Source organism: Adiantum capillus-veneris, chromosome 25 (genome assembly GCF_014529385.1).
Source record: "Adiantum capillus-veneris isolate H3 chromosome 25, ASM1452938v2, whole genome shotgun sequence".
Taxonomy (NCBI): Eukaryota; Viridiplantae; Streptophyta; class Polypodiopsida; order Polypodiales; family Pteridaceae; genus Adiantum; species Adiantum capillus-veneris.
In genome coordinates, this window is record NC_140955.1 from 89,713,369 (window position 1) to 89,724,531 (window position 11,163).

Sequence of the window (11,163 nt, forward strand, 5' to 3'; positions counted from 1 at the left end):
TTTGCAAAATTAAAAAGTTAAGATAGGTTTCAAGCAATGATATTTAGCTGAGTTAGGGAGACGAAAAAATACATACTTTCTTGGTTTCAATGTATAGATTCATTTGTAACTATCAAACTACACTAGAAGAGCCCCGATTCCATGAGAGGACCTTTAGAAGGCCAAATTTATTCTCTTAGTCGGCACATAGTGAAGTATGTAGTTATGCCTATAACTTGTGAGTGACTTGGAAATTAGTCCTTGAAGGACATTCCATTATTTTGTAACATTAAGTACTAATACTTGGCTTTTACAAACATAAAAATGTCATCTCTACAAAACGATATAAGCATTTTATGGTTTTTTTGGCAAAATAGCTTGATTATTTTAATAAAATTTATGACTTAAAGCTTACCATAATTCTCTCCATATGGCTTGTATTTTAACATGGGGAAAAATCTATTGTTTTTTTTCCCTCATAAACCACCTATGGTAGAAGCAATGTGTAATAAACTCTTTTCCAGCTTAACCAATAAATTGCCAAAACTTGGTAGGAAAACAAAACACTTTAGTGTCTCAAGTTTCTCCAAAATCTTCCACATGCATGTGCCTTTTCTTGGACTTGAAAAAATTGATGCTTTACTTTCCATCGTCTTCTCTTCTTTTTTGAATCAATGCCTTGTATGTATGCAAATGACTTTGATAGTTTTCTTTGTCCATATTTGCACCAGTTTTATCAAGGACTATCGAGCATCTTGACACTCTTTATCAAAGCACCTTTTGTGTGATCTATCTTTGTTGATACCATGGACATGCTTTATGGAAAAGCATCCTTCGACACTAGAACAAATAGCTTTTTTGAAAGATTTTCATTTAGTTTCCAATGGTGCGTCATGTTGAAGCTTTGTCATCCATAACTTTTTCTCAACCATTTCAATATGCATTGGTGCATGTTTGAAATCCATACAAAGTAATAAATTCTCTTCCCTTTGCCTGAGATTATCATGCTTAGTTGCTTCTCCACATGCAAGTTGCTCAATACATAAGGTCCAATGGTCTTATTTCAAGGTCCATTGGCCATGCATAAAACTCTTTATGCAGTACATGATGGCTTTGAAAAGTAGCATATGGTCAATCACACTATCCCCATTATGTTTTCTTCATGTAAATCCATTGGTTCCACTGCACAAAGATACCATTTGCAATGACCATATCCTCATGCTCTTGCACATGTGTAAAAGTAACTTTCCATAGTGATCCAACTCTTTCTCATCCATTGAAGTACAATCTTACAAGTGAACATCCTCCAACTCTCTTGAAATGTATGGCATATCAAATTGTTGAGTATCATGTTGCAATGTTTTTGTGCGAGAATTCATATCGTCAAAGAGAATAACATCACCTTTGCCTTTGAGATAAGAAATATCCTCCACTAAATAAAAAAATGGTTGATCTCTATCCATGCAAGCATAAAAGGGGGAATCATGATGAGGAATGTAGCAATCGGCTACAAAAATGGGTACTCTTTTTGGTGTCACAATTTTAAGCCATACATAACATTGCGCTTCATCTTTCACAATTGATACAAAATCTTCCAATCCTTTCTTAACCATACATGCTACCCCTCCTTGCCCTCCTTTTTGGCTTAAGATTCTTTAACCACATCAATGAATTTACATTGATGTGGTCAAATAATCTTTCAAAATATCGTAAGTGCATAAGTGAAGAGTGAGTTTAGGAAATGAAAAGACACACCAAGGTGGAAAGTCAAAAGACTTTTTGTGTCCATACAAAGAGAGGTGGTCGAGTGCACATTGGTATCCATTGAAACTTAGCTTTGCTAATCTCTTTGTCAATTCATGGATTCGTGAAGTAACCTAATTAGTAAGGGCCTTCACTTTGAAAAGTTACAATTCAAGGCAACATAGAAAACCATATCCTTAATTTTCCTTTGTCGGACCCCTGATTTATTACCATATACATGTGGTAGTGATGTGTGTGAACACACTAGGACCGACATGGCATTTTTTCCCTCTTTAAGAGGTTTTTTCCCCCGTGCATTATATATATGCCCATCACTCTAGGGCTATCTATCTTTCCATTGCACACTAAGTAATACACTCTCTATTGTGTGCCTTGAGCTTCCTTCATCTTCTCCAAGCTGTGTGCGTTTCTTTGCAACCCTAATTCCAACGATTGGTATCAGAGCAGGTTGCATCCTCCAGGGCTTGGTCACCAGCAGCTCTAGCACACACCTGCTCATTTTCTCCGATTTCAATGAGCTTTGGCAAGCGTTCGCAGGTCGACAAAAATTTTGGATGAGCGCGTAGAGCTCAGTTTGCTCAGATTTTTGATTCGGGCTCATTTCGGCCTCCGTTTCCACTACAGATAGTACTGCATAGGCTATTTCGTCATTTTGTGCAAATTTTTTGTCAGTACCGTTTTTTGCATAACAGGTGCTTTACAGACTTCTACGGTTTGTGCTATATAGCACTTGTTGTTCCCACTTTGTTTCTTCTCTTTTCGGGCAGTTTTCACATTAGGTGCATCATTTACCATGGCTGACAACAAAGATGTTTGCTACTGAGGACAGATTGCATGGGAACAATTACCCTATGTGGGCTTACATGATGCAACATGTGCTTGTGTCAAAGGGCATCTAAAATATTGTGCAAGACATTGATGTACGTTCTCGTTCTGAGGATGAAGGCGATGTTGAGGATGTGACAGGTCTTGTTGCAAGGATTGTTGCTATTAGAGTTGTTTTGCCTACGACAGAACAATCTCCCTGGGATGTAAAGAATGTGCAGGCTCATGCATTGATTGTGTTGTCTGTGAAGCATACCATTCAATCAAAAAAATTTGCAAAACAGGCTTGGGATATTTTGGCTAGTCTTTATGGAAGTCCCTATGAGGCTAAAATTGCTTTGCTGTGTAAAGAGCTGGAGTAGAAGATTATGCATGAGGAAGATGATATGGACACTTTCCTTCCTGGTGTCAAGGATATCAATAAGCAACTTATATCTGCAGGTAAACTCATTTCAGACGGTTCCCTTGTGCAGACTGTTCTTGATACCTTACTAGATTCTTACCAGACTTTTGCTAGTACTTGGAGACCTATGACCGAAGGAAATCCTGAAGTTGTCAAGTTTGATGCATTATGCACATTGCTGTTGCAAGAGTCACTTTTCAAAAAAAAAGGGACTAGACAACGTGCAATTGAGCAAGATTTTATTGCTTCTCAAAGAAAGGGTGGTAACAGTAATGCAACCACTTCTTATGGTTCTATTGCGAGTGGCAAAACTTCTGTTCCTAATGCTTCTACTGCCAACACTTCGTCTGGAAATTCTGGTGATAAGGGCAAAAAGAAGATGTGTTGCCATTATTGTAAAGCTAATGATCACTTGATCAAGCAGTGTCCTAAGTTGAAAGCCAAAGAGGCTAAGAAGAAAGAGGGTGGTTCCACTGCAAATGCTAGTTCCACTACAAATGCAGCGATTGTTAAGCTAATGTGTTGCTATTATTGTAAAGCTAATGATCACTTGATCAAGCAGTGTCCTAAGTTGAAGACCAAAGAGGCTAAGAAGAAAGAGGGTGGTTCCACTGCAAATGTTGGTTCCACTACAAATGCAGCCATTGTTGAGTCTTCTGTGAAAGGAGACTGTGATGTTGATGTTGATGCAAAATGGGCTTTTAGTGCAGAGTGCACTTACAATCTTGTTGTCCATGATGCATGCATGTCATTTGCTACATATTCACATGTGTGGTATTTTGACAGTGGTGCTACAAGAACATTACATCACATCGTGAATTGTTCATCTCTCTTGAGTCAGTCCCTCATGGGAATTCAGTCACTTCTACCAACAATGCCTCTTATCCGGTTCAGTGAGTTTGAAAGATTGTGCTTACTGCTGCAAATGGCAGTTCTTTCACACTTGTTGATGCACTTTATGTACCTAGGATCAAGAAGAATATTTTGTCTGTATTTGCACTTGCTAGACTTGGACTTGTAGTCAAATTTTTGGATGATAGATGTACAGTTCATGATCTCAGTTTTGGTGATGAAATTGTTGCATCTGTGCTTTTGTGCCGTGGGCTGTATAAGCTCACTTTGTATGACAAGTGTGGACAAAATTTTGCAAATGCAGCTGCAAATTCAAGGGCTATTTCAGATGCAAAACTTTGGCATGCACGTTTTGGTCATCTGAATTTTTCTAGTTTGCTGTGTTTGCAGAAATCTAATATGGTTGCTTCTTTGCCGCCTCTTGAAGCACCTGCCAAACATGTTTGTGGAGGCTGTATTTTGGGTAAGATGCAACGTTCGAAGTTTCCAAAGGATGGTTCAGTTCGGGCCACATGCAGGTTGCAGCTTGTGCATAGTGATATTTGTGGGCCCATGCAAACTCTGTCCTTGGGCAATTACCTTTACTTCATGACTTTCATTGATGATTACTCTAGGCATACATGGGTATTTCCGCTTAAAGCAAAGTTTGAAGCTTTTATGTCCTTCAAATTGTTTTTGGCTACGTATGAAAATGTCTCAAAATTTACTATGGACACCCTACGTTCTAATCGAGGGAGGAAGTATATGTCTCATGAATCTTATGAAAAGGCTGGTCGTGCGATAAAACACCAATATACAATGTCTTATACACCTCAGCAAAATGGTGTTGCTGAGAGGAAAAACATGTCACTTACGAAAATGGCACGATGTATGGCCAAAAGTCAAGCTTTGCTGCATTCTTTTTGGCTTGAGGCCATCATGTGTGCCAGTTATGTACTAAACAGGTGTCCTACGAAAGCTTTGCAGTCTATTACTCCATATGAAGCATGGCATGATAGAAAGCCTTCTATTGAGCACATGCATGTTTTTAGCAATTTGGCATATGCTTTGGTGCCACAAACACAACACAGAAAATTGGATGATAAGGCAGTCAAATGTATTTTTGTTGGTTATACTGCTGAAAGCAAAGGTTACAGGTTGTATCATCCGCAAACAAAGCGTATTCTGGTTTCACAGGATGTAGTGTTTGTGGAAGATTCTGTTCGGCCATTGCTGTCATGTACTAGAGATAGTAATTGTAAGCTCACAGGACTTTTGTGACACTTTGTTGCCTCTTTTCAGTGGTGAAAATACGAATGTAAATTCCAATGAGGCAAATGTACAGCCTAAGGGGGTTTCTGAAAATGTTACACATCAGCCTATTACTGATGCAGATGTACATGATGTACTTGATGAGGAAAGGACTGAAAATGAGCAAGCTAGAGGTATGCCAAAATGACTAGTGCATACATTGCCTGACAGAAAATTGGATGCACCTGTCTAGTCGTACTCGTTCAGGCTCTCACCATGGATCTTATGCATCAGATTGTTATGATTTGACTGTGTCTAGCTTACATAATGTTGAGGAATCTTTGTCTTTTGATGAAGAACAAAATTCAAAAAATTGGATGGATGCCATGCAATCAGAATATGATGCACTTATAGAAAGTGACACATGGACTTTATGTGATTTGCCTCCTCACAAAAAGGCCATTGGTACGAAGTGGGTTTACAAGTTGAAACACAAGCCAGATGGTGACATTGATTGCCATAAGGATCGACTTGTGAAAAGGGTTATGCACAGCAAAAAGGCATAGATTATGAAGAGACTTTTACTTCCACTTGTCGTATGACTACTGTGCCTTTTCTATGTGCATTGGCAACTTATTTTGGTTGGGATGTACATCAATCAGTCATTGTTACTGCTTTCTTGAATGGTGACATATTCCAGGAAGTTTATGTAGCACAACCTCGCGGTTTTCTCAAGAAAGGACAAGAGGACAAAGTGTGCAGATGTAAGAAGGCTTTGTATGGGTTGAAACAATCTCTTCATGCTTGATATGAGAAAGCTGACACTCATTTGGTCAAACAAGGATTTCGTAACAATCCAACAGAAAGCACATTGTATGTAAAGCGTGAGAGTGATGTACTTCTCATTGTGGTTCTTTATGTAGATGATTTGTTGATCACTGGACCAAATGAGAGATATATTGCTGAATTGAAGGCTGATTTGAATGCTACTTTCAAGATGAAAGATTTGGGACTGTTGCATCATTACTTGGGTATACAGTTTAAGCAGTGTGATGGTGGTATTGCCTTGTGTCAAAAAAGTTACATAGAGACATTGCTATGTAAGTTTGGACTTGAGGATTGCAAACCTATTGCCACTCCTATGAAAATAGGTTTGAAGTTGAATCTACATGATGCTGGCAATCCTGCTGATGTCACTCTTTACCAAACTGCTGTTGGATGCCTCATTTATGTATGCAACACGAGGCTGGATATTCAATTTGCAGTCTCACATGTCAGCAGGTTTATGCATAGCCCAGGGTCTAAGCATTAGCAGGCTGTCAAGAGGATTTTTCGCTACCTTAGTGACACTTTACATCTTGGCTTGTTTTATCCCAAGGGGGGATCATTGCCGCCAGACTTACATGCTTTTTCGGACTCAGATTTAGCTGGTTGTTTTGACACACGAGTGTCCACAAGTGGTTTTTGTTTCATGCTTGACAGTTCATGTATATCATGGTTGAGAAAGAAGCAACTTACTATGGCCACTTCGAGTTGTGAGGCTGAATACAGAGCAGTTTTCATAGCTACGGTTGAATGTATATGGCTCAGACGCCTTATGGCCGATTTGGGTGTTGGACATGACACTGCCAACACTATCTACAATGACAATGTAGAGAGAAAATATTGTGGGGTGGGATGCTCATGTTCAAGAGTTGATGGGCAATGAACTTTCATTATTCGACCTTGCGGGTGACGCCTTGAACTAAGTTGGCAAAAAGATTGTATTGTGTATGAGTCTACTTGCTTTGCCTTTCACAATTCGCACTTAGTGCTCTTGTGATAAGTGTCTCATGTAATAAGTTTTCATAAGTTCACACATATATCACCTGTTTTTCTTCCCTTTACCATGATTTGCTCATATATATATATATATATATGTATATATATATATATATGTATATATATATATGTGTATATATATATATATATATATATATATATATATATATATATATATATATATATATATATATATATATATATGTATGTATGTATGCATGTATAGACTAGAATTATGCAAGGTGAAGTTTCACTTTAGCATTCTAAACGAATAGAATGCAAGAGAAGTCAAGCCATGTGAGGATGTGAAATGAAAGGTGAAATAAGAAGATCCATTTAATATATTAAAATCGAAATAAAATTTAAGATAAGTCTCAATCATCATTGAAAACAATGAAATGCCTTTGAGGCTTAAGGCAAAAACATGTCCTCGAGCGTAAAGCACAAAAGTAAGTGCTTTTCGAGGAAAAACGTTGATGCTTTTCTTTAACAAGCACTTTTCAAGGAAAAATGCAAAAGCCAACGGTGTTAGGACTATGTAGCTACTCTTGACCTTGTCACATGAATAAACATCTTATTTTGATGAAGCTTGCATAGAGAAGTCACTGGGTTCAACGTAGTAACATAGTGTATAGCTTGGACCTTTTCTTGTGAGCTAGAATCTATCCTATAGATAATGGGGGAAACATTTTCTGTGGACCCGGCTTTGGAACCTTTTCACACGCTTATGAACAGGTTAACTCTAAATTTGAGAGGGATAATCACACTAAAAATCTCATAATATTGTAACTAAAAATTTCATAATTTGAACTGGCCATTTTTCATTTTGAACAGGCTTTGGATAAAGCGAACCTATCTTTTCCCGAGCCTTGCTATCTTTTCCCACAAGCTTTGGCATAGGTGAATGAAGGTTGCGTCAACGCGTAGCAGTGCTCGGAAAATACTTTTTTTCAAAAACTTGGCAAACCTACATATGTGAAACAACAAAGGTAAATTGACAAAATTTGAAGGTTTTTACACCCGAATACACTTTTTTTTAAAAAAAAATTTGTAGGTTTTCTCACCTTCGATTGTAAAATTTAGAGGTAAATTTCAAAATTTGCAGGTGGGATTACACTAAACCTAGGGTTTTTTCGAGCACTCGTGCGTAGACAGAGAGAGAGAGAGAGAGAGAGAGAGAGAGAGAGATAGAACTGTTCAATACTATTGCAATCACGGAGGCCTTCTCAGTAGTGTTGTAGTCGTAGGCAAGGGAGAGATTTGAATTTTATCGCATGTACTATGTAGCAACTCCCATGCACAATCCCGATTCGCTGACTCCCGACTCCCTACCATGGCTCTGTTTTTGACGCTACACTAAACCCCTCCATGACTTGACTGACGTGCACGGGCTAGGTGTAACTACTCCAAGAGCTAGCCATCATAGCCAGAGAGAGAGAGGGAGAGAGAGAGAGAGAGAGAGAGAGAGACTCTTTCACTGCATCAAGAAGGGTGGAGAAGAAGATGAGGGAGTCACCGCGGTTATAAGCAACAGTTCGTACCAGCTTTGAAGAGTGCATCACCATATCCCACCACACAGTAACATGCGTCTTCCTTTACCAGATCTGCGATGCAAGCCGACACATCTATCATCTCATCTCCTCTCTTGCAAACCACGCAGGCAACCACGCTTTTCTTCTCAAGTAGTGATGGCTTCCTTCTCCCCCCACTCAAGAAGATGTGGATCTGACCCTCAGAGGTGGCGGGCTTGCCCCCTCAGGCAAGCAGTTTCTAACCCTAGCATGCTCGCCTGCTTCGAATGCTCATTGAGTCATGCGCCCTCCATGTTAGCTTTTCTCCACTCGTACTTGCCATGTCCTACCCTATCTTTGTCATTGTGCGAGACCCACACCACCATGCTAATTACCTGCTCTTCTCCTCACGAGACTCCATGTTGGTACGCCACAACATACTAGTCAACCTTGTTGAACTGCGCTTGGCTGCACTAACATGGACAATTCTCAGCTCATTTGCCATGTTCATCGGTCGGTCTTGCCGATGGCTTCATCCCATGATGTGTGTAGAGTTCTGGCTTGTTAAAGCAGCTAAGAGCTCCTAAGATGGCGGCTTGGGCACCAGACCACCTATTGCAGGAGGTGAGGAGCTAGGACGAAGGTAGAGAGGAGTTGTAAGATTTGTGGGACAATTTCAGCCTGTAAGTATACAGATGAGGACCTTGCAATTTTCTTCTAACAATACCCAGTTGTGTTAACTATTGGATAAAGCTTCTTTATTGATGTGCACATATTGAACTGCATCTGTAAATGTTACCAAGGGCACATACATGAGAAGATTTGTGACTTTCTGAGGGGAAAAAGGGTTTTAAGAGTAGGTGGGTTATCATGCTTAGCTCTCAGTAAGAGGTCTTGAGTTTTAGACTCGACAGATAGATCTATGAATTCTCTTGGGATTGTTGAGAGAGAGAGAGAGAGAGAGAGCATCTGTGGAGGCACTACAGAACTGCATTGGAGTTTGTAGCATCTAATTCTAATGATGATAAGGGGAGTATGCATGGAAGGTGCGGATGACATCATGGTCTTCCTATGTTGGGTCGACTGACTCCTGCAAAAGGGCGGTGTAGAAGGAGGTGCCATTGGCTAGGGAGATGGAGAGGGGGTAGGAGAGCAGGACCTAGTAATCAGTAAAGTGGGCGTCCAAGCCATACTGCTGAAAGGTGGAGAGGACGTACGAGGTGGTGGTGTAGAGGTTGTGGGTGGAGCCAACCACATGGGGATGGTGCATGAGGTGAAAGAGGCGGTGGGTGATGGTAATGCTACCCTTTGATTTATGTAGTCTCTTCTGGTTGTGTCTAAGAAGAGCTAATTCTTCCAAATCAAATGATCTCTGACACTCTCATGGTCTGTTTAACCATTTTTGAGAAAGATAGGTTGGACCAAACCCTTTTTAATGCTTTCCAATTGCAGGTAGCGAAGAGGGAGAGCCCGCCACGCTCCTTCCTCTCATAGTACTTCTCTATGCTTCATTTGTCTCAAATCTGCTTTGTCTGTTACAACTTGACAAAACAAGCATTTTATATCAATAATCTTCTTTGCAGTGAAGGTTCGCAACCAAATTACTTTGTCCAAGATAAGGAAACACTTGTGAGACCAGCAATGAGAGTCGCATTGTCCAAAAACTCAGATAGCAATCGAGCATTTATGCATCAAAGGACATAATTCCCAGCCCAAGTATATATCCTCACCTGCTGAGAGCCAAGTGCAACCTGTGATTGCTCCTCCATAAAAAAATGAGTCCAACATGCCCAAATCTTTAAGGAATCTGAGCTTCTTGGCATCAAGGCAACTAAACTCTAGCTCTGATAGAGATAAGAGAACCCTGACTACGATGCAATGATAGGAGCAGGGAACCGATTGAACTGAATGTCAAAGGAGATAGCATACATGCTTCTTGCTTTATATAACTTCACAGCCAAATGCAAATGAATGCAATAAAGAACTACAGTGCTTCGTTAGCCGTACCTATATTGAATTAAAGTGGGTCCAAGGGTAAGAGAAAACAAGAACCTAGAAGAAAAATGCTATGTGTGTGAGAGAGAGAGAGAGAGAGAGAGAGAGAGAGAGAGAGAGAGAGCGCTTGTGTGTGTGTGTGTGTGAGAGAGAGAGAGAGAGAGAGAGAGAGAGCTTGTATCAATTCTTTGATTCAATCTAGATCTATTGTCTAAATTCTTGTCATTTGTATGTGCCACTTCTGTAACATTTAATGGCCTAGTAACTTGTGTGTAGCGGAAAATATCATGAACAAGTGAGCATTTCATTAGAATAGATTCCTAATGAGATTAACAAGAGTGCTTGGGTGGAGAGAGCAACAAAAAGCATAACACCTAGTTAGATAGCATGAACAATACTTCAAAAGAGAGAGAAATTAAGCAATTGACAACAGTTGAGGACTGGATTTGCATAGAGCCGGTCCCCCCTCCAAAAGGCTTTGTATTATGGTTTCTCCCATCAAGAGAGACATTTTACAATACAATTTCTTGTGTTCCTTCAATACTAGCTAGTGGAATGAAGATGGAAACTTCATGCACTAAGCAAAACACTTATCAAACACAACATCAATTCCTTCACGGTCTCACACCCAAGACCTCACACACCTTCAAAGATGGTGAGAGCTAGCGGGGTATGAGAGTAGATTGAGAGGAAGAAGGAGTATTCTTACGAGAAAGATGTACATTTGCTCACATAATCACTCATATTAGCATAGCTTAGCTTAGTAATTAGCATGGTAGAGGA

At 39.8% G+C, this 11,163-nt stretch overlaps 1 protein-coding gene across 1 annotated transcript; it reads left to right on the forward strand.

Moving 5' to 3' along the window:
* The first annotated feature begins 8,045 nt into the window (after positions 1 to 8,045).
* LOC147425257 (uncharacterized) lies at positions 8,046 to 10,445 on the forward strand. The gene is made up of 4 exons (XM_086499928.1): positions 8,046 to 8,810; positions 9,033 to 9,068; positions 9,838 to 9,878; positions 9,969 to 10,445. The coding sequence occupies exons 1-4, from the start codon at positions 8,673 to 8,675 to the stop codon at positions 10,087 to 10,089; spliced, it is 336 nt and encodes a 111-aa protein (XP_086356054.1). The 5' UTR covers positions 8,046 to 8,672; the 3' UTR covers positions 10,090 to 10,445.
* The last annotated feature ends 718 nt before the right edge of the window (positions 10,446 to 11,163 follow it).

What these genes read in the sequence shown, in the direction of transcription:
- LOC147425257 (XM_086499928.1), top strand. Translation starts at nt 8,673, where the DNA reads ATGCTCATTGAGTCATGCGCCCTCCATGTTAGCTTTTCTCCACTCGTA. An exon ending in CCTCACGAGACTCCATGTTG is followed by an intron (nt 8,811 to 9,032) that starts GTACGCCACAAC and finishes GGACGAAGGTAG; the next exon opens with AGAGGAGTTGTAAGATTTGT. An exon ending in CCACGCTCCTTCCTCTCATA is followed by an intron (nt 9,879 to 9,968) that starts GTACTTCTCTAT and finishes TCTTCTTTGCAG; the next exon opens with TGAAGGTTCGCAACCAAATT.